At 44.0% G+C, this 22,884-nt stretch overlaps 1 protein-coding gene across 4 annotated transcripts in view; it reads right to left on the reverse strand.

The window, feature by feature from the left end:
• Positions 1 to 109: 109 nt before the first annotated feature.
• The window catches only part of tdrd12 (tudor domain containing 12), a 30,991-nt gene continuing 8,216 nt past the window's right edge, over positions 110 to 22,884 (reverse strand). Inside the window, exons 8-37 of one of the 4 annotated variants that reach the window (XM_085464956.1) lie at positions 22,667 to 22,829; positions 22,216 to 22,283; positions 22,021 to 22,130; positions 21,879 to 21,941; positions 21,745 to 21,796; positions 20,536 to 20,561; positions 20,375 to 20,443; positions 19,240 to 19,314; positions 18,127 to 18,187; positions 17,840 to 17,947; positions 15,546 to 15,728; positions 15,319 to 15,472; positions 15,088 to 15,215; positions 13,449 to 13,637; positions 9,320 to 9,448; positions 8,531 to 8,648; positions 8,275 to 8,414; positions 7,538 to 7,755; positions 7,192 to 7,273; positions 6,839 to 7,020; positions 6,521 to 6,728; positions 5,742 to 5,834; positions 5,400 to 5,566; positions 5,061 to 5,303; positions 4,446 to 4,510; positions 3,947 to 4,019; positions 3,731 to 3,844; positions 1,787 to 1,940; positions 1,586 to 1,649; positions 110 to 815 (exon numbers count right to left, since the gene is read on the reverse strand). In XM_085464956.1, coding sequence (XP_085321082.1) covers positions 733 to 815; positions 1,586 to 1,649; positions 1,787 to 1,940; positions 3,731 to 3,844; positions 3,947 to 4,019; positions 4,446 to 4,510; positions 5,061 to 5,303; positions 5,400 to 5,566; positions 5,742 to 5,834; positions 6,521 to 6,728; positions 6,839 to 7,020; positions 7,192 to 7,273; positions 7,538 to 7,755; positions 8,275 to 8,414; positions 8,531 to 8,648; positions 9,320 to 9,448; positions 13,449 to 13,637; positions 15,088 to 15,215; positions 15,319 to 15,472; positions 15,546 to 15,728; positions 17,840 to 17,947; positions 18,127 to 18,187; positions 19,240 to 19,314; positions 20,375 to 20,443; positions 20,536 to 20,561; positions 21,745 to 21,796; positions 21,879 to 21,941; positions 22,021 to 22,130; positions 22,216 to 22,283; positions 22,667 to 22,829 — 3,582 coding nt within the window. In that variant the 3' untranslated portion in view covers positions 110 to 732. Of the gene's footprint in view, positions 816 to 1,585; positions 1,650 to 1,786; positions 1,941 to 3,730; positions 3,845 to 3,946; positions 4,020 to 4,445; positions 4,511 to 5,060; positions 5,304 to 5,399; positions 5,567 to 5,741; positions 5,835 to 6,520; positions 6,729 to 6,838; positions 7,021 to 7,191; positions 7,274 to 7,537; positions 7,756 to 8,274; positions 8,415 to 8,530; positions 8,649 to 9,319; positions 9,449 to 13,448; positions 13,638 to 15,087; positions 15,216 to 15,318; positions 15,473 to 15,545; positions 15,729 to 17,839; positions 17,948 to 18,126; positions 18,188 to 19,239; positions 19,315 to 20,374; positions 20,444 to 20,535; positions 20,562 to 21,744; positions 21,797 to 21,878; positions 21,945 to 22,020; positions 22,131 to 22,215; positions 22,284 to 22,666; positions 22,830 to 22,884 lie in introns of all 4 variants that reach the window. The other 3 variants (XM_085464955.1, XM_085464954.1, XM_085464953.1) reach the window with 3 other exon arrangements.

Raw genomic sequence — 22,884 nt, forward strand, 5'->3', positions numbered from 1 at the left:
TAACAGCAGTAAAGACTCCCTTTAACACGACAAATGAGAACAAGAATCTCACGACCTGAATCTGAAATGGAACAAGCATGGGGCACGAATCTCAGCCGGCACCGTCAGCTCACACTGAATATTTTTAATCATCTGTAAAATTAAGCTTAAAAAGGAACATTTTCATTTCAAACTTAAAACAACTCCCTCTCAAATCTCTAAATCTTAGACTAGTTTAAATTCTCACCGTCAGTTTATACATGTACACTTCTTATTGTAAACTTTATATTTAAGACTTTGCTGTTGTTGCTGCTGCACAATAAAAAGCTCCTATGGAGGCGAAGAGACCAATTACAGACGAGAATTTGAAATAAAGAAAAATCTAAATGCAGTTTTGGCTCAAGTCATTACATTTACCTGACAATATTCCCTGTGACACACACACACACACACACACACACACACACACACACACACACACACACACACACACACAGGGGGGAACACTACGACTGTTTCAGAACAACAGGGGAAAAAAATCAAAGTGAAAACAGAATCTGAATTTTTTTTCCTGTCACTGACATGACGGCGAGAAACGCTGCAGCTGGACTCTCGTGGAAGTAAATCTGGAACCCCTACTCTGTGCTGAAGTTAATTTGCTCCCATTGAAAAGGCGGAAGCCTCAAACATTACTGAGGTCAAAGGTCACAGAACAGACACCACGACCCCGAGGATGACGATGGTTGGAGGATGTTATATAAAGTCGTCGCTCTCACTGCTGCTCTCCGAGTTCCTGTACCAGTCATCTTCACCCGTGTTCTCCACAAACCACTGACCTGACAACCAAAAAATAAAACAGGGTAAAAACATTAAATCCTGTTTCTAAGAAAGCTGAAGAGCTGCAACACTGAAGGGAAATAAATAAAAACACAATTCAATGATTCAAAAATCAGTTTAAAAAAAACCCACCAGTACAAAGACAACGCATCAAACATCACAAACGCAGAAATTCTGTGGATGATAGAAAATATCTGTTCGTTTTACATGTTGCATCACAGTAGTGCCGCACACAGCAAGACACCCGTCACCCTGAATGGGACCAGTGGAAGAAGATCGATGGACTTCGCTTCACTCAGTCTGAACCATGCAGAGAAACGTGTTCCTGAACATTTAAGGTCTGCAGCCTGGCCTGTGCACACGTTTCTCTGCATTATATCAATATTTCCATTTTTATTGTGAAAACCAATGATCTTTTGCATTTTGACACCGACAATGTTTCCATAAACTGTTCGACTTCTCGTCTGTGAGGGCGAAACAGCCAGGAGTCGTGGCAGTGCGGGGGCGGAGCACCGAGGTGAAAGGCAAAGCTTTCCATTTCCAATCCACCAACTTTACAACCATCGCTGCTTTGAACATTGCGTTTCTCCAGACCTCTGATGTCCTCATCCAAACTATTTAGAAAGGTTTTAAATATTGGGCTTACGTGATTTGCAAATCATTCCGTTTTTGTGCACATTATCCAGAATCCCTAACATCAGCGTTTCACGTTCTCAGATTCCATCAATAACAGTCACATTTAGACTTCGTTGGGCTTTCAGGATCTTACCATTTGGCACTCCGTCCTCTTCCTCACCCTCAAAGTGCTCCATGTCATAACTCACAAATATATTCTAGGACAAGAAATATCCTATTAGTATTGCTGCTTTTCATAACAAGGGGCAATTACTGCTTTTACTATATTTCCTTACAGTTAACGTGAAGATAATCCTATATTTCTTCTGTAAATCAAAGAAAACTAAATCAGTACCTTGTTTCTGAGGAGTTTGTCCCAGATTCCCGGCTGCTGCTTGACCAGTTTGAGAACTGGTTCATTGTATTTCATTTCCCAGCAGCAAACGTCAGCTGCGATTTCGTAGCGAAGCCCCAGGTCAGCTCTGTAGAACCGACCGTTCACGCTGCCACTGAACACAATCAGCAAAGAGAGAGCAATCAGCAAAGGACCAGTTCTTCTGTGTAGTCATCTATTGTAGTAAATACAGTAGGACTGTCCCCAAAGGACTGCCCTCTGCTGTGAGGGACAGAGTACGTCTGATTTTATAGGGAGGTGGTGGTGAGATAAACGGGGCGTCTTTTTTGGCTGCGTATATACGAGAACGACATTTCCTGTGCTGTGTCGTCTGAAACCTTCTGACAGATGCTTGGTGGAAAATGTCTGTTTTTTCGTCCTTTGAATCATAAGAATACAAACCTCTCCATCTGCTCAGCTGCTTCTGATGGGATGAGAGTGGGCAGGACTTTTATACATGACAGCAAAGCAGTCTGGCACCTTGACTTTTAAAATCAGAGTAAGATTTCCAAAGGCTGCCGATCTTGTATTTATTTTTTTTACTTTTAATTTTAAATATTCGTTATGGTTCATGTGCTGGTTTTCTTTAAAAAAAAAAAAAAAAAGGTCATGTGAAAATACCCAATCAGAAAGCCAGAAAGTATGGCTGTGTCATCATTTATGGACTAAAATACAATCTGAAAGGTTTCAAACTGAAGACTGAGTCAGAAGTGTTTACAGCACTTTTAGAGGTTTATGTCTTACGAGTGCAGGCAAGCAGAAATGACACACTGGTGCAGTGTCTGCAGTGATGTGGACGGTGACGCTGTCCATTTAGTGGACAATTTAGATTCCTACTCTCACCTGTGGCCACAAACACTTTAAACGAGTAGACTTTAAACGATCACAGACGCAGAAACACTGGGGAAGTGGCAACCGGTCCATAAAGATCAAGAACCTCACCTGGTTGTGCCAAAAGGCACAAGCTCAAGGAGCCACAACAGGACTTCTTGAGCTGTGGTAAGTTAGTGAAAAGATGAGATCTTGGCTACAGGCTGCAGAAAGGTCAGAGAATGGAAATCACTCCGGAGGACTTCAGAGTAGAGCTGCATCCAAACAAACCAGCTGAGGTGGTTCAGTATCGGAGCGGTACACCTGCCAGGTGAGGTGTTTTGGGAATGCTCAACTGAAAGGAGCCCCCGGGGCAGAGCCAGGACATGCTGGAGCGATGTCTGGTGGCCATGAAGACGACAAGCTGGACTTGACTGATTAGACTAATGACACAGTGAAGGCAGTGCAGACGAATATTTGACCTGCTAGTGTCACGAATAAGCTTTGAATGCCTTTTAAAAGTAGCACCGTGGAAGCTAATTGTAGAATTATAATTGTAATAATGTGACACTAAACGCTGATATTAAAAGATTTTATTGGGAGGGTGGAATAATTAAATCAAAACAACAGGAGCAGAAACTATTTGCTGAATTACGGGACATAAACTCTGTGATGGACTTTTCCTTGTACCAGCGTTTCAATGTATCTGCCTAAACATTTTGCACATCTGCTCTAGATTATGGATTTTTAATTAAATGGCTGAGAATTATTCAGAATAGATTACAAAATAACTTCATTAATCCAAAGAACTGATTAACTTTGCGTCAGATACCAAACAGAACTGAGTGTTTTCACAGCTCACGATTAAACTCGAGTGTAATTCACATGCAGGCTGGTTATACTTTTGTTGCCATGATGCCAGGTCTCTCTTGGAAATGAGATTTTTTACCTGGATAAATAAAGGATTAATAATAAATTATGGTGAACATGTACCCACTCCCACCTGTGTAAAGTGCTCTAGATAACAACCTCCACTGAATGTTGGATGTGATGCCAAATAGGCAAGCGCTCATTGAAGGTCTGAATCTCACAGACCTATAAATGACTCTGTCCGAGCAGAAGTCGCAGCGCTGCTTCTCCGGGTTTGCCAGCTTCACGGTGACAATCGCAGCGTCGGGCGTCTGGAACCAGCGGATCAGAGGGTGGAAACTGAAACAACCAGGAGATGCACGTTAGGACGAAAATCAAAGCTCTGGACACTCAACACCTTTAGGTACTGATGCTGCTGTGGGGAGTTCTTCCAGCTTTTACCTTTGTGATGCATCATCAGAGCCTGTGCTGATGACCTGCTGCCTACTGCTTTGACCAGCACCTTCCTGCACACCTGTATACACGTGCCCCCACACACACACACACACACACACTTAACTACACGCTGAGTAGCCAAAAGATTATTTAAAAAGAAAAAAACTTTTTGCATTTACGTAATTTTTTATGGGGCGTGGCCTCTGAGTGACAGGTGGATGGCAACATGAGCGGCTCTAGCTGCTAGCTTGCTGCCCGGCTTCACCTGAACTGGACCTCTGGACCGTGTTTGTGCTGTTGGAGTTTTGTAATGCAATTATCTGACCAATAATATGGCTGCTGTGAGGTTACTGTACTAACAGACCTGTATTTAAAATTTAGGATGGATTTCATATATTATTTTCGCGTCTCTTATGGGCAAAGGTAACAGCCACGCCCATCTAAAACCTGGAAAAGCTCTGATGTCTTTGTTGTTACTGAAGTTTGGACTGAATAAGCTTTTTACCTTCTTCATGCAGGTTCAGAGCAGCAGTGTAGCTGGTTGATGGGAAAACGTCTCCAGCTCTGGTGCTGCGTGTAGGAGAATGATAAAGATCAAGTCAGACACAACATCTGAAGGATAATAAGGAAAGCATTGAGTAATAAAGAAAACTGGAAGACCTCGTCCATGGATGGAATTTACAGTGAGGTTTGTGCTCTGAGACTATTTCTGTTGTTTTGTGAGAGTTTAATGCGTTTTCATCTACACGTGTAAGCTGCTCTCAGGCGCTTTGTGTAAAACAGAGCCTGATGACAGCTTTCTTTGCACAGAGCTTGGATTGCATGTTCTTTTCTTACTTATCCAAATGTTTTTTTAACCGAGACAACAAGCATATCCTACTGCAAATAAACTACCTGCGTTCATTAGGTCTTTATTTCAAGTGTTTCACATTCAGTCCAGCACCTACCGCTGTTTCCACAACTTAGTGTTAAAAACACCGCTGCAGCTCTACAGAAATGTCTTTTGTGGCTGTGTATATACGAGAACGACATTTCCTGTGCTGTGTCGTCTGAAACCTTCTGACAGATGCTTGGTGGAAAATGTCTGTTTTTTCGTCCTTTGAATCATAAGAATACAAACCTCTCCATCTGCTCAGCTGGCTTCTTATCAGTGCTTCTTTGTCCAAAACCACCCTCACTCTCTGACTGGGAGTTCTGATCACACACTGGGACCAGGTGGTCTGTAGGTGCTGGGACCAGGGACTGGTTTCCTGACCTCATTGGCTCTAGTGGAGAAAGGTCTGGAGCCTTGAGGTTGTTGGCCAGAACTTCTTCCTCAGCTGTAATCCTGACATCCTTCAGAGATGTAATATTATCTCCAAGCCTGAAAAAATCCACAAACACCTGCTACTTTAGTCTTCTTTTAAGAAAATTGGCTGATCAGACCTCGAGTGAATACTTTGGTTGGTTGTCCCTTCACCTGGACATGTGACCTTCATCCTTGCTGCTGCTGTTCTCCTCACACAGCGCCCTCAGCAGGTCCACATGCTCCGGGTTCCCGATTCCCATCCGGGTCTTCAGGATCTCCGCCTGGACGTTGTATTCATTGATGACAGTTTTCATTCCTGGAATCTGGGTGACCCGAACCTTCAAGGAAGAAAACAAAAAGGGAATCCCGACACAACTGGCGGTGCTAAAAACCAGTCCAGCTCAGGTAGGACACACTTAAAAACTGAGACTTTTTAAGCTTTGTAAACCGTAAATATTAACAGCTTTGTACAGATGGCTGTATGGAGAGATGATTTAAAATGTAAAACATCACCATTGGATCAACAAAAACTGTGTTTCCCAGGCTGAGAACTACTCTAGCTCGATGCTGAAGTCCGCGGATCTTCTGGCTGATGGCTCTGGTAACCTGCAGGCGCAAAACAAATAGAAAATTAAACACTCTTTTTCCCTCGTCCCGTTCTTAAGATGGAAAGAGAACCTCTGGTGAAGAATGTCTATCTACCAGAAGTAAAGTCAGAGAATGCATGAATTATTGCCTCCAGATCTCAGAGGAACATTTAGCAGTTTAGCTGCTTGTTTTGGTCAAGGCTGCCATCTCCCTTATTTCTGTTTGTTCTTTGTAAAAAACAATATTTTCATTATTAAACATCTGGTTGACCTTAAACAGCATGGTGGCATCTTAAATCATGCACATAGACTGTAAAACGTTTGGGGGCTCATCCAGGATATGAAGCTCTTGTGCCCAAAGCAAGATTCACGGCTGCCAGTAGCTCCCAGATCAACTTATAATGAATAAACAGAAATGCAACAGCAGCAGAAAGATAACGCCAGTGCTGATGAATGACTGCCTACTCTGCAACCAATCAGCTCTAAGAATAAATCAGAGAGGAGAGAAGTGGTGGAAGCAGCAGAGGAATTAATTGGAATTTAAATCGGAGCTTAATTATAGTTGACACTTTTCGATAGCTTGCTCAGCCCCGTACTTTGTCTCTGATGTAATCCTTTTTAATCCTAACTTAATGAATGATTGTGTTAGATAACAATGCGGCTGTAGCTGTGAGTGTACATGACTTCAAAGTGAGAAAGGGAAACCTTGGGGTGCCAGCTGATCTCAGAATCAATTGGTTTGACCCGGCAGACAACGATCTCTACGGCCTGTCCAGGCAGAGAGTGAAACTGCTCCGGCAGCTCGAGGATCTGATAGGATTTCACCTCCTCCTCCTTTCCCATGTCAATGAAGCAAGCAACTACGCTGAAAAACAGCCGGCCGCCTCTGTCGGGCACAGAGAGGAGCTTCACCCTGATAGAAAACAGACAGGAGTCGACTTACAGTGATGAACTCGCAGTCCCAGAGTGTGAGGCTGAAATCATCGCCACCCAACGGTGGTGTTTAGATTTGATTTGTCAGACCTGTGGAAGACATCGTCCTCCTGCACAGCGTACAGTCCTCCTTCCAGCAGCTTCTTGGCTCCAAGCTTCTTCTCTGCGTAGTACGAAGCCATCTCAGAGGCCATTTTCTCAAAGCCCCCGTCCTCCTCCTCGACGATACGGCCGTAGAAGACTGACGCTGTCTTTATGTAGAGCGGTACAACCTCGGATACACAGAGTCACATCCACTGTTTGTGTTGTTTTAAGTACAATCAGTGATCGTTAAACAAATATCAGGGTTTCATCCAAGAACTCCACTACTGAGCCAATGTAATATCCTGACAGCTGCACCATGATTCACAACATCACTCTGAGAACAGAAGCATCATCCTCACTTCTATGACTCCAGATGCCGGCAGTTTGGACTGATCCAGCTGTGAGACGAAGCGGTGGCGTTCAGGACAAATGCCATTGTTTCTGCAGGGGAAAGCACACAGAATAACATACAAGTCATTTTCTCTTTACTGTCTGAAACTCATGATGTTATAGACAACGCAAGCAACAATATGGCTAATTAAAAAAAAGGGTAGGTAAAAATCTGATTGGCAAAAGAACCCAGCATGAGAAAGATGGCTGCCAGTAAGTCATCCATGTGACAGACAAACTTATCTGCAGACTAAAGAATAAGGCCCGGACCAGTGAACAAGACTGAAACCACAGAGTCGTGTATAATCTGGAGACCTGCACACGCCAAAACTCTTCAGGTATCTGCAGAGGGGGCGGTCTGTTTTCTGGTCCTCGCGTGCCATTTGTACCCCCTGTGCGAAGGTCAGCAGCTCGGGGGGCAGCAGGGCATTTGCCCTTTCCAGGTAGCGCAGAATCCCAATGACGTGGCGGGCGTTCCTTTCTGAGATCAGCAGCACCGACCTGGTGACGGCTGAGCTGCTCCTCGTTTGATCCTGAGGAGAAAAATTAAAAAGTCATCCAGGACCTCAAACATTGACGGTTAACATCTGCTTACGTTTCTTAATACTGAGCACTTTATTAAGAACACCAAAATACATATGGCCTCCCTTTGCTCTGAAAGCCATATTTTCCACACAGCTCCACTGTCAGCCCCAGAGAATGGTAGGGTGGTGTTCAGGGTCTTAATCTCCTGAACTCTGCTGCACCAGCTTGTTTCATTTACAGTCTGATCACTTTGGAATATGAGTATTTTGGAGGCCTTGCTGACGGCTGGGCTCATTGTCAAGCTCCTCTTGAGGTTCTTTAGGTTTTGCAGAGACGAGATGATCACTAAACTTTTAATTCTGGGTCAGATCAGAGCACAGCGGCAGAAGAAATATAGACAACCACAGTTTTTCTGTTTGGATGTTTGTGTGAGCATACACTTGTTCTGTAGCTGCAGGACCCTGTGTTACCTGAATAAGCAGGTGTACAGGTGTTCCTAATAAAGTGCATCCGCCACTCGTTCTTACTCGTTTTGAGAAGTTCCTGAAGTTTTCAGCCATGCAGAAGAGTCGGCTGCCAAAGAGCTTAGGAGAGGAGGGGAAACTGTAATGGACGATGCAGGTCGCATCTCTGATATCCAGACCCTTGAGACAATCGTCGGTGGTTACTAGAGGTCAAAGGTCAAACAAGAAAAAGAAATGACAACTGCACGGCTCACGTTCAGGTTCATGTAATCAGGTTAACGGTCACCATCAAAACAAATTGAGAACTATTTTCAGTTACCGAGAACAACGTGAGTGCCGGGGCCGATGTCCTTCTTCCACTGCTCGAGCACAAAGTCCATGTCGTGAGTTAACCCCTCGTGGATCTTGAGGCAGAAAACTGACCTGGTGCTCACAGCCTGACGGAAGAAAAGGTCAGGAGGGCAGATTTAAATTAAAATTATTACTTTTAGTTTAATCAATTGCACACAGTTGAGTGCCACAGAGAACTGGAGCTGTTTTTAAAAGGTGAAGATTATAAAACATCAGTGTGTGTGAGTGAAGCAGGTTTATGTGTCTAGTGTTTTGTTTGTAGAGTATATTATTGTATTACTACGGGGCGACCGTGGTTCAGGGGGTTGGGAAGCTCATCTGTAACCGGACGGTCGCCGGTTCGATCCCCTGTCTCTGTCCTGGTCGTTGTGTCCTTGGGCAAGACACTTTATCCTACCGCCTACTGGTGTTGGCCAGAGGGGCCGATGGCGCGATATGGCGGCCTCGTCGGTCTGCCCCAGGGCAGCTGTGGCTACAACCGTAGCTGCCTCCACCAGTGTGTGAATGTGAGAGTGAATGAATAGTGGCATTGTAAAGCGCTTTGGGTGCCTTGAAAAGTGATATATAAATCCAATCCATTATTATTATTGAAGCAGTAAGGATTGACTTGTTATTTTACGGCACTGGATATCTGTGTTTCACTGCATACATTTATATGAGATCATTGTGTTTGAGAGACAGGATGAAGTCGATATCTTCCTGTCCTGACTTTATGACAAAATATATACTTGGATGTAAAAAGCAGCCCGAGTGTCACCTTGAACACATCTTCGACCTCCTGAAAGGAGTTTGCTACGATCAGCGTCTTCTGGCCGACGTCGGGGCTGAAGCCAAGCGTTCCCAACAGGACTGAGATCTTACTGATATCCAGAGTCATGAGGATGACCTGCAGGGGGAACAAAACACAAGCCAGTAGAGACTTCCGCTTAATGTACTGTGCGATTATTTCAGTTGCATTATTCAGCTCCTGATCAAACTGTATGACTGAATCGTAGGTAGAGCTGGGCCATATCATACTGTTCACGGTAATACCGGTACAATGCTAGACAACGATAAGAAAATGAAATCTCGCGATATAATATGGGTAAAACGCGCAACGCATAAAACGTGCCTTTGTTTTCATACACACATGGCAGAAAAAGCATGGCGGTAACGGAGAATGAGAAAGGCGGATCGTTGAGTGAAACAGATGAACCAGAACTGGTTTGTAAAAATGGTGCCACTTCAGTGATGTGAAACTGGTTTGGTGTTTGTCCGTCAGATACACAACAAAGCACTTTTTTTTTGTAGAACATGCAAGCGGCCGTTATTGCCGTATCTGTCGGACTGAGGTGCTCATAAATCTGCGAGTAATCTGGGTCCTAAACTCTGTCCACTTCAGGTCCCAAAGTCAAACGAACACTGCAGCATCACTTAGAGTTAAAAACTGTCTAAATTCTTTCATCTTCAATAAAATGATCAGCGTTGCTGCTTTACCAGGTGTAACTATGAAGTTTAACATCCAGGCATCCATGAAAACAGAATTTATTACATTTAACGGAGTTAGAAGTTAGCAGGAAGTTAGCTCGCTAGCTTCCACCTAAAGATGATGTAGCATGTTCTGACAGAGATTTCTGAAAAAAAAATCAAACGTACAGCTCTGCTATCACTTCCAACATGAATGAAGACGGAAAACTAAACAGCAGTGACGTTTGTAGGGTTACTGAAGTTGGGCTAGCTGGTATATAATGATGTGCTACGTGACCGCTAGCGACACAGCTATGTTAGCATAATATAAACAAGCTAACTTTTTTCCACTCGATAAAAGTTACCGTGAGGGTTCCTGATAGTCAGGGACAAATGCAATCGCATGGCAGGATGCTGTGAACGGATCAAACTTCAGTCAGGAGAACAACTGAGATAATCCATCCACAACACGAGGTTAGTCATTCATATACTGCAACAACATGGGAATAGAGCAGCTGTGATAGAATACAGCATTAATGAATCAATGGTACAGAAGTGGAGGAAGCAAGAAGAATGAGTTGAATAAAGTTAGATATATCTGACTGCTTTGTTTTGCTTAATGTGTCTTATATTCCCGTGCACCTTATGGTCTGAAAAATCCGTATTTGACTTTTTTATTTGGCACACTGCAGTTTAATGCTGCAAAGCACCTCTTTTTAACTTCAGTGGATATTATACATGGTTATGCTCAGGATATGTCAGCACATTTCTACTGGAAATGTTTTTTGGTTAAACTTTCAGCAAGGATTTTGCATTTTCACTGTTAAATGTTTATATAGCTTTAATGCACATAAAAACAGCTGCTTGTTTAAGTGAAAATAAATGGATGGGGGTTTTTTTGCGCTAGTAAAGTTGTGCAGTTGTATTTTGTCTCACATCAGTTACAGGGAGTGCAGAATTATTAGGCAAATGAGTATTTTGTCCACATCATCCTCTTCATGCATGTTGTCTTACTCCAAGCTGTATAGGCTCGAAAGCCTACTACCAATGAAGCATATTAGGTGATGTGCATCTCTGTAATGAGAAGGGGTGTGGTCTAATGACATCAACACCCTATATCAGGTGTGCATAATTATTAGGCAACGTCCTTTCCTTTGGCAAAATGGGTCAAAAGAAGGACTTGACAGGCTCAGAAAAGTCAAAAATAGTGAGATATCTTGCAGAGGGATGCAGCAGTCTCAAAATTGCAAAGCTTCTGAAGCGTGATCATCGAACAATCAAGCGTTTCATTCAAAATAGTCAACAGGGTCGCAAGAAGCGTGTGGAAAAACCAAGGCGCAAAATAACTGCCCATGAACTGAGAAAAGTCAAGCGTGCAGCTGCCAAGATGCCACTTGCCACCAGTTTGGCCATATTTCAGAGCTGCAACATCACTGGAGTGCCCAAAAGCACAAGGTGTGCAATACTCAGAGACATGGCCAAGGTAAGAAAGGCTGAAAGACGACCACCACTGAACAAGACACACAAGCTGAAACGTCAAGACTGGGCCAAGAAATATCTCAAGACTGGTTTTTCTAAGGTTTTATGGACTGATGAAATGAGAGTGAGTCTTGATGGGCCAGATGGATGGGCCCGTGGCTGGATTGGTAAAGGGCAGAGAGCTCCAGTCCCACTCAGACGCCAGCAAGGTGGAGGTGGAGTACTGGTTTGGGCTGGTATCATCAAAGATGAGCTTGTGGGGCCTTTTCGGGTTGAGGATGGAGTCAAGCTCAACTCCCAGTCCTACTGCCAGTTTCTGGAAGACACCTTCTTCAAGCAGTGGTACAGGAAGAAGTCTGCATCCTTCAAGAAAAACATGATTTCCATGCAGGACAATGCTCCATCACACGCGTCCAAGTACTCCACAGCGTGGCTGGCAAGAAAGGGTATAAAAGAAGAAAAACTAATGACATGGCCTCCTTGTTCACCTGATCTGAACCCCATTGAGAACCTGTGGTCCATCATCAAATGTGAGATTTAAAGGAGGGAAAACAGTACACCTCTCTGAACAGTGTCTGGGAGGCTGTGGTTGCTGCTGCACGCAATGTTGATGGTGAACAGATCAAAACACTGACAGAATCCATGGATGGCAGGCTTTTGAGTGTCCTTGCAAAGAAAGGTGGCTATATTGGTCGCTGATTTGTTTTGTTTTTGAATGTCAGAAATGTATATTTGTGAATGTGGAGATGTTATATTGGTTTCACTGGTAAAAAGAAATCATTGAAATGGGTATATATTTGTTTTTTGTTAAGTTGCCTAATAATTATGCACAGTAATAGTCACCTGCACACACAGATATCCCCCTAAAATAGCTAAAACTAAAAACAAACTAAAAACTACTTCCAAAAACATTCAGCTTTGATATTAATGAGTTTTTTGGGTTCATTGAGAACATGGTTGTTGTTCAATAATAAAATTATTCCTCAAAAATACAACTTGCCTAATAATTCTGCACTCCCTGTATATCATTATCGCAAATTTTCAAATATATATCGTGATAAATATTTTTGGCCATATCGCCCTGCTCTACTCGCAGGGGTTAGAAGTTCGTAGGTCACGATGCATGTTCTCGCACTATACAGCTCGATGTGACCCGAGTGCTCACACTGTGTCCAGATTTTAGCTTGGTAACATGAAGTGTTACCAAAACTTACATTATATGGCTAATATACAACACAAAATCAACAATACAACACACACCCACACACGATCCAACTCTTTTCACAGTTATTGTGGTCGTGATAATTTTGTCAGGCCACATCGAAAAGGCTCGGACGAGCTTGCCAAAGTTCTACAAGTTGTGGCTCCATCGCTTGTGTCCAGATCACACGCTGCACTGTGGCGTCGCTTCGTCTTTTTCACTGACATTTCTGTGTTTGCGCATCTACAGTATCAGAGGTTGCGCTAAATCGGCTTGTGACGCTGCTAAAAATGGTAATTGGCCTGTATTTCTATAGCGCTTTTACTAGCCCCCCCTAGGGACCCCAAAGCGCTTTACACACCCAGTCATCCACCCATTCACACACTGGTGGAGGCAGCTACAGTTGTAGCCACAGCTGCCCTGGGGCAGACTGTGTGATAGCCTCACGAGGGGTGACCAGGATTTTAAACAGGTTTGATGTTCTTGTAACCATACTATTGCTTATCAGGAGCTGGTCTTATTACCCCGTCTATACTACACGATGCACGACACGTGATTAAGGCGAAACTCGGGCCGATCCCTAAAACGGTAACACAACTAAAAAATCATCTTAAACTGGGCCAAAAATCACACAGTGTGTGCCCAGCTTCACACTGCACCCAGCTCCTTCCCCTTCACTCTTATTTTATGCAGATACTTAAAAAAAAGGTAACTGAGACCACTGTTTAACCCTAATTTGAACAGGAAAGTTTTTACTGACCTGCTGAACGTTACCATAGAGAGCGGCTTCCTCAGGAACGCTTATGACGATGCTGGGGCATGGCATGTAAGTGGATAACAAACCCTCCATGTGATTTGTCCATCTTTTGGCTACAACAATCAGCTGTGGAGGACAGGAATCACTTTCCTTGTCAGAGGTGACCTGGAAGTGCTGCAAGATGGTCGTCATCTGACAGAAGAAACAAAAATATTTCAGGCTTGGTAAAATCCAACCATCAAACTCTTTGTAACTACAAACACCGTCTAACTACAAAATAGCAGTTTACTCTCTTAAAAATATTATCAATGGTAAAAAATACTTTTTTTTGGTTTAATGTAGCTAAAGAACACCAGGCCTGAAAATCTGTTGTTTCCAGTTTCAAAAGCCACTTTTGTGTCATGCTGTGTTGTACTTTCTACATTTGTGTTGCCACCTGTGTGACTGGCCGTGCAGACATGTTGCACCTGCTCTTGTTAACCTCAGCTCAAGCTGAGCTGTCCCTCTGATTTCTAATCCTGTCCGTTCTGCTCATTCCCATCAATAATGACCACTTCCCGTCACTACAAAATACGACTTCACAAATAAAACAGAAGATCATATTTTTCCTTGAAACAAACACAGCTATCGGAGAATAACATTGATGTAACTGCAGCACATTCTAGTTTCAATATTAATTTCACCAGATGGATCGCAGAAGAGTTTCTCTGCTAACTGTCACGTAAAATAGCACTAGATGTAGTATTTTACAGAAACTGCATCAACCTGCACAGAGCAGGTGAGCTGGGCAGGAAGGGCCTGGAGAATCTAGCCTATTTTCAAAATAAAAGACTCTTATTCTGAAACACTCTCTGTTCGAAGGACACACAAACCTGAATCTTTGACAGAGATTCTGTTCATAGCTGTCATGGATAGAACATCCAGGGGTAGCCAGGGGGTGGAAAGCTTCTGCTTCAGGATCTCACTTCTGGGTTTTACAGATAGCATGGTTCTGTTGGCTTCATCAGCAGGTAGCCTCAGGCTCACACTGGAGCAGTTCACAGCTGCGTGTGAATTAGCACCTCAAAGTCTGAGGCCGGAGCAGGACCATGGCCTCCGGGTCACAGACTAATTATATGCTTTAAGTCTCTTGGGGTTTTGTTCAGGAGTGAGGCAAGAGTGGAGCAGAAGAATCATTAGTGATGTAATCATTGGTTATTTTCCAACCCTCGCTTATGGTCACAAGCTCTCGGAGACGGTGGATACAAGCAGTGGAAATGAGGTCCTTTTAAGAGTGGCAGGATGAGGAGTTCAATGATTCCACATCGAAAGGAGCCAGCTGAGGGGGCTACAGAGCCTCTCCAGGATGTCCTGGGAACACTGAGTGAGCTGGAGGCTGGAGACCTGGGCTTCTCTGCCGAGGCTTCTGCCCCCACAATCAGTCTGCACGTCCTCTGTACCCCTGCACATTGTACTCTGCTTATCTTTTGGATTCAGGTTTGTAAGCTTTGCATTTTCTGGAAATAATTCTCTCTAACCCCTCTGATAAGTTTTATTACAGGTTACTATTTGAATTGATCCTATCTGATGCCCGTCAATGAAAACAGAACTAAAAACTGACGCGATGTGTGCACATTTACAGTTGTACATCATAAGTCATCACCTCATCTGGAGCCAGACTGAAGAGCTGGTCAGCTTCGTCCAGCACCAGGTGGCACAGCCGCAGGAAGAGGAAGCAGTGGCAGGACAGCAGACGGACCAGACTGAAAGGAGTGGTCACCAACAGCAGGCCTGGAATTAATCAGATTAGAAGATTCTGAATAGTTACTGATGTAAATCAATCATTTATCGACCACCTAGCAGACTGCGATGATGCTCGTTATGTTTAACTCACAGTTTTTGGGGATCTTGACACTCTTAGCCTCGTCCTTGTTGATGCCCAGCAGCACAGTTGTGGGGTAGAGCTTTTGGGAGACCTTACTCACCCCCAGGAGGTCATATACAGCTTGGACCTTCTCCCAACCGGGACACAGCAGCACAGCTATGGGCTACAAACATACGAATTGATAGTGACAAAAGCAGAATTCATCCATGCTTCCTGCCTCCTGTGTGTGCACTCACCCCTGAGCTGGAGGTGTGGGAAGTGAAGATGGAGTTCAGCATGATGTGGGTAAGGAGTGGGGTAAGGTAGCTGAGCGGCTGGTCTGCGCTGCTGGAGATAACAAGGGTATGGTATCCTCGAGCCACAGCTGGCCAGCTGTAACAGTCAGCTGGAGACAAGGTGCTGTACTGCTTCCGCTGCACCTGGAGACAAACGGTCACTGTGAGAGGAAACCACCAAAAAACCGCACTTCCTCTAATGCCCACTAGATGCTGTCTCAGTACTACGACTCAAAAAACACAGATGCTTCGTGAGCCGTGGTGTCTACGTCCACCTTTTCTACTGACTGTTTGAAACTCAGATGGAGGTTAAAGAGCGGCGAGGGACTGACACAAGAGAAGACTGAGCAGTCACATGAGAGCGCGGATGAAACGGATAGTTATCAAATAAGATCAGTAATACAGAAAGGGTTTTATTGCCAAATGTTGCACAGGTTTACAACATTAGGAAAACATACTGTAAGACAACACTTAAATAAAAATTAAAAGTGCTAAGTATATATATATGGTTCATGAGTCCAACAGCAGAGGGGAAGAAACTGTTCTCATGGCGAGAGGTTCTGGTGCGGATGGACCGGAGCCTCCTGCCTGAGGGGAGCAGATTAAACAGACTGTGTCCAGGGTGAGAAGGGTCAGCTGAGATCCGAGCTGCACGCCCCAGTGTCTTGGAGGCGTACAGGTCCTGCAGTCAATCATCTTCTCAGCAGAGCGCACAACACGCTGCAGTCTGTTTGTCCCTGATAGTGACTCCAACGTACCACATGGTGATGGAGGAGGTGAAGATGGATTTGATGACTGCAGTGTAGAATTGCATCATCGTCCGTGTTGGCAGGTTGAGTTTCTTCAGCTGCCTCAGGAAGTACATCCTCTGCTGGGCTTTCAGCAGAGGATGAGTAATTAGCGGAGTAGTTACTTCCTAGCTGCTCTTTTTTATGGCTATAATTTAACTACTTCAGCTGTAGACACTGAAGGATTACAGTCTGTTGAGACCAAAGGCATGAGTGCGGATTCCTGTCCCTCTAATAACCTTTAGGTAAGCTGACATACACATAAACATCTACTTCCGTCCAGAGTTGCAGTAATTTTTCACCAAGAACTTGAATTGATGATTCAAGAGTCGAACTGTGTGAAGTCTTCCTGGGGCTTCGGTCTGACCTCTGTGGTGTTGGATGCATTTTTTGGACTTCCAGAACCATCTTCCACAGTTTGTATGAATGCTGGAAGCACCACCCCAGTTAAACCTGGACTCATGAGACCATCCAACCACCAAGTGCTTTTGTTACTATAACACAGCAGTTTAGTCTCAGTCCCAAGTCCTCTTCGCGTTGTACACATTTCACCAACATTTGTTATGTCAGATCACGATGATGACCACGTTTCTTCGTCAAAGATGATGGTTCACCTCTGTCCTCCCAGGTTTTAATATGCTGGACTCTTTTTTTTTAACCCAGTTTCTGTACTTTCAGTTTCTCCCACATTATTTCTTTGCTTGATGAAGGACAATAATTTGATCCCAATTCGAGTAAAAGCTTCTCTTCTCCAGGACCATGTCTTCAAACACGGTAGGTTAAGAAATGAGAAGCTACTTACTGCTTCAGGGTTAAATAACCTGTTGCCAGTTGAAACCTACGAATCACTCTTACCTGTTTGCTTAGTTAAATCCAGGCGCTGATTTTTTTTCGGCCAGGCTCTGATGCCTCGAGTCTCAGCATCGCTACGCTCACTGTCTGATCGCTCGGTCCTCATGGACAGCGACAGCGCCTCGTTGCGTTTTAAAATTATGGCGACAGCAGCACTCCCGTGTCCTATAAGGGAAGCTGATGCTCAAGTGCCTTAAACCTGCACTCGTGATCTTATGGTCTCACATGATAGTTTAAAATCTTACTGAATTTAAAATGTCCTTTATGTCAATCAGAGTCAAGTGTAAGCACACACTCGTCCTCAGATTCAACTTCAAATCAACCCCATGCTCAACGCTTTCATTGAAAAAACAATAAAAAAAGTGCGGCAGTGTGTCCATCTTTTAAATACTCTAGATGAAGGAAATAATCAGTAAATTAACAACAACTTTATTTGTATTTCTGAACCATTTCTGAGAACATTTCAAATTTGAAATTGAATCTGATGCTGTGTTGTTAATAACGAAACCACTTTCACAACATTTACAATTACACCTGAATGTTCAGGTCACTAAACTCTCGTTTCCTAGCATGTTAAAGATCCTGATGACAAACTCAGGGCGTATTCTTGTTTACCCAGCAGAGGGTGTCTGCGATGGCGGGGTCATTCACACTGATCCATGGCTCTGCTGGGGAGGTAGCGTGCACCAGAATCCCACTCCGGCAGGGGTCGAGGGGAGAAACCTGAGACATCCAGGTGAAAGGACAAAGGAGGCTTTAAATAACATCATGAGCAGTGTTTGCATGAGTAACAACCAATAAATCTACAGGCTTTCATTTTCATATTTTCTAAGAGGTAAAATAATTATTTTTTAAATTTTATTTGCACTCTAACTAAATCAGAGTTGTCTGCGTAAACGTACCACAGCGTCTTGGGCGTCGGGATCGGGGTTCAGAGCCTGTGGATTCAACAACTCCAACAGGCTGCATCACAGACAGAACATGAAGAAACTACTTCAGTCGAACAGTCTGGACACAAATTACTGCCTGACATAGTACTACACTACACAGCCACTTCATTAGGTACACCTTGGTAGTGGCAGGTTGGAGCTGCTTTTGTCTTTAGAGCCGATTTCATTTTACATGGCTCAGATTCAACAAGCTTCTGCAAACACTCCTCAGAGATTTTGGTCCATGTTAACAGGACATCATCACACAGCTGTTGCGTGCTTCACCACGTCTCAAAGATGCTCTTTTGGAGTGAGATTTGGTGAATGTGGAGGCCGCTGAGATGATGCTGAGAGGATGCTACGCTGTGGTCATAAAGGGATGGACACGGTCAGCAACAACACTCGGCGTGGAGTTACAGGCAGGATGGATCCATGCTGTTATGTTGTTCATGCCAAACTTTGACCCTGAACCATTGCAGCAGATATAAAGATTCATCAGGTCGTACAGTGTTTTTCTATCTTTTATTGTCCACTTTTGGCGAGTCTGTGTAAACAGAAGCCTCAGTTTCTGCTGTGTAGCTCTTCTGCTTCAAGACAGAGATGCTCTTCTGCACACCTTGGTTGACTTGCTATTGGCCTTCCTATCAACTCGAAGCCGTTCTGCCCTTCTCTGACCTTAAACAAGGCATTTTCTCCCCAGAGAACTGCTGCTCACTGATCAGCCAATCACACGGGGCCTGATATTTGTTAACAAGCAGTTAGATACAGGTGTGTCTAATACAGTGGCCGGTGAGTGGATTTTACAAGCAAACTCAAAGAAATGATTAACACACCTTTTATCCAAGCCAGTAATTGTATTTTCATCATCAGGTGCAGTTAACACAATTTAAAAAATAAATAAAATTGAATTAAATGAAAAACATTTCATGTCTTTACTCAGTGTTTATGTCTTATGGGGATCGAGGAAAGCTCAAAGACAGGAGCAGTATGGTTAAAACACAGTGTGCAGGAGCTTCTATCCTGTAACGTGTTTCTATCAGGTTGACCTGTGTCGTTGCTTCCTGAGAGAGAAAAACTGCAGCTCACCGTGCACAGGCCCAGTCCTTCTCACTGCGCTGGGTCTCTTCTGCTGGAGCTGAGGCGACAGATGTGCTGGAGCTGCTGATTAAAAGAGAAAATCAGAAACACGTTTAAAGTGAAGACAAAGATGCTGAATGTGGAGAAAGCACACATTATTATTAATATTAATTAATCTCATCAGATTTTCCCGGGAATGTGGAACAGTCTACTGGAATTCTGTTTAGGTATAAAAGGATAAAGATGGAAGAACTACACAGAGAAGGAGCTGCACACATGCCCGACATCACAGAAACACAAATTTTTACTCTGGTAGAATCTAAGAATATATTACGGGTGCAAAGATTCACGGTTCGATATTTTTTTCGATACAAATAAATGTTCATGCCTTTTTAATTTGTTATTTATTAAAGTTATAAAAGTACAGTTTTTAAATTTAATGTTGCTGAAACAAAAGTAATAAAAAAATTAATCTGATGGAGGAATCACTCATCTTTGAAAAAGAGTTTATTACAGAGAAATGGCTCTTTCAAAATAAAAGCTATACTATAGCTTCTTCTGGGCTATATTCTCAGCAGCATATTAAACATATCAGGTCCCTATAAGGAGAATCCTGTGCTAACGGCTGTCTAAATGACTCGGGTAAAGTTTGTAGCATGTGTGCTTGTTGTTTTTGTCTGCTTCCACTTGTCTTTGCACTAGGATGCTGTCGGAGTAAATGTGCAGTCATATTCGTTGTGTTCCCACTAGTGCTGTCAGCGTTAATCTGAAATGACGTTAACGCCACAACACGGCAAATCTCTGTTAACGAGCTACCGCGGATCGCCCCGTGCGTGGGGCTGGACGGCCAACACGTCGACAGTGCAGCCTAGGCAGAGTAGTCGAACGCAGATCCACTGAGCGCTCAACACAGACAGCATCGTCAGAAGGAAAGTTGATAAAATAAATTAAAAATGTTGTGTTGTTCGATACATATGCGTACCGAACCCAAAGCACTGTATCGAACGGTTCAATATCGATACGAGTATCGTTGCACCCCTAATATATATGTAAAATGCAGGTCCTGTTGTTGCACTCCAACATACCCCTAAGAGTACTTAGTATGACCATTTGGTTTGGTTTTTCCTCATGCAGAGTACTCTACCTTGCCTCTTCATCCACCAAAGATTCAGCCTGACAGCTCTGAAGATTCTCAGCTCCTGGTTTCTCACTGCTGGGACAGACTGCAGTCAGTGAGGGGAACCCAACAAATGAAGCAATCAGCTCAGATAAAGACTACTATCTGGGCTAATTTTTGTCTTTTACCTCATCAGAGGCAACACCTCAGCTTCCTGCAGGGAAAACAAACCAAACAAGATTCTGGATTTTAGTTTCAGAAACATCACAGGATGGAACAGAGTTTAGTCACTAACAGCACCAAGTCTGTCCTGAGTCTGACCTCATAGCAGCCTGTTAAGGAATATATTCTAAAACACTTCTTCAGCAAAGAGAAACACACAGAACTCTTGCTAGCAAGGGCGGCCTCCGGACTGAGAGACTCGCCTAAGAAACTACCCCTGTCTTTATTTTATACTTCAGTGAGTGTGAGTGTGTGTGTGTGTGTGTGTGTGGTCAGAGTGTGACCCCATAAAATCTTCCCTAAACCTGCTGGTCTCAAAGTCCAACAGTTCATCAAACCAAAAGGCACTTAGACTAAAACAAATATAGCTACGTTAATCCTACCATAAAACAATAAAACAAGGTACGACCTCTCCCATGCTCCTAGGATGTGGGGGTGAACACTCTAGAACAGGGGTGCCCAATCCCGGTCCTCGAGAGCTACCGTCCTGCAGCTTTTAGATGCATCCTTGTTCCCACACACCCGAATCAAATGAATGGCTTGTTATCAGGCCTTTGCCAAACACGATGGCATGCTGAAGAGGTAATCAAACCATTTGATTGAGCTGTGTTGGAGTAGGGATGCATCTAAAAGCTGCAGGATAGTAGCTCTCGAGGACCGGGATTGGGCAGCCCTGCTCTAGAATGTTACAGACCTCCTAGGATGAGACATTCTTTCAATATGCCACCAACTATATACTTCTACACACAAATGATTACATGCAGCATTCTACCATATGCAAACTTATATCACTAAAAGATTATACTGACTACTAAATACAATTTTCCATTGACACAGCCGTACCACACAGGCTCAAATGTTCTTACTATGAGCGGGTGGAAATCCAAATCTCAGTCAGGAGTGGGCGCATCATCTAAAAGCTGCTCTTTTTTCTGTACGAGTGCAGCAAACCTGCAGCACGTCAAGCCGACTGGACATTTACAACAACCAGCTGCTGACTGAGATGCTTCCTCCTGCATGAAGTATCAACTCAAACCTTCAGGAGGATTCATGCCTGCACGACACGTGTACATTAATGAGCGCCCCCTGCTGACACCGCTGGAGTACACGGCGGGCTCAGCTGTTAGAACCTAGTTGGTCCAACCTGCACCTGCAATGTTGGAAAATGCACTCACCTGGGGAGCTGCCAGCTCGGAACTGCTGCCCGGCTTCATAAACTGTAGAAACCTGTGAGGAGGGGGCGACAGCCCATCACACATGATGATATAAAACATCATGTGCCTGCGATCTGAGACTGTGGCCAACTCACCTGAACAGCTGATGGTTTTTTGTGAGGGCTGCAGCCAGAGACGAGTCTGCGTCGTCTGACGAGCTGCTGAAAAGTGAACAGAGGCCACTTGGTTGCTTTTAATCGGAACTCTGCTGAACTGAACAACTGAACGGGCGCTCACCTCTCAGCTGCGTCTGAGCCGCTCCCTGACTGGCTGTTTGGAGACAGCTGTTGTTTTGTGACCACTGACCGATGTTCACCTCCAGCCTTCACCAGCTTGTGTTGTACAATCTAAAGCAGAGACGTGAGAGTTCAGCACATGTGGTTGTTTCATTAGAACACAGATAAAAGTGAGTGAGCTAGCAGGGCTGCATACCTGAGGAAGCAGGGAAGGAGCTGTAAGCCAATCAGCTGCCCCCCCAGCTTCAACCAGACTCTGCTGATCTGGGACACAGAAACAAGCACCGGAACAAATACAGTCATATGAATAAGAAGGTGCACTCTCTTTCATGTTTCAGGCCATCAGCCCGACAAATAAAGCTCGGCAGCAATAAGATGAATGCAAAAGAACAAATCATGGCACTGCAGCGATCCAGAGCTCAGACTGAAAAGCTCATAAGAGCAGAAATGATGGTAGAGAAGTAGCCAATTGTTAAGAGCAGGTGTTGTTAAGCATTAATGCAAACTACCAGGTATTTTATTTCCTTTGTTTCCTGAGGGGCCACCGCAGCAGATGGATCCATGTTTGATTTGTTGCAGACAAATCAAACATGGATGAAACCAACATGTGTTGAGATTGGTGAGCCAGAGTTCATATATCTGTTTACCGGGAGGCGGTTGGGTTTGTGCTGTCGGCTTGGGGGAGACGCTCTGGGTTAAGATGCTGTAGGACAGCATCACAGGAAGTCGGTCTCCCTCCTCCAGGCCGTCGCCTGATTTTGTGCTGTAGTAGGCAAACCTCTTCGCCACCAAGTCGTCATTCACACAGATCTGTTTAAGAAAGGTTAATACAAACGTGATCACATGTCTCCAAACAAGTCTGCGT

The sequence above is a fragment of the Copadichromis virginalis genome, linkage group LG7 (genome assembly GCF_057382275.1).
Source record: "Copadichromis virginalis isolate Kocher_CV1m ecotype Utaka linkage group LG7, C_Virginalis_male_GT1.1, whole genome shotgun sequence".
NCBI lineage: Eukaryota > Metazoa > Chordata > Actinopteri > Cichliformes > Cichlidae > Copadichromis > Copadichromis virginalis.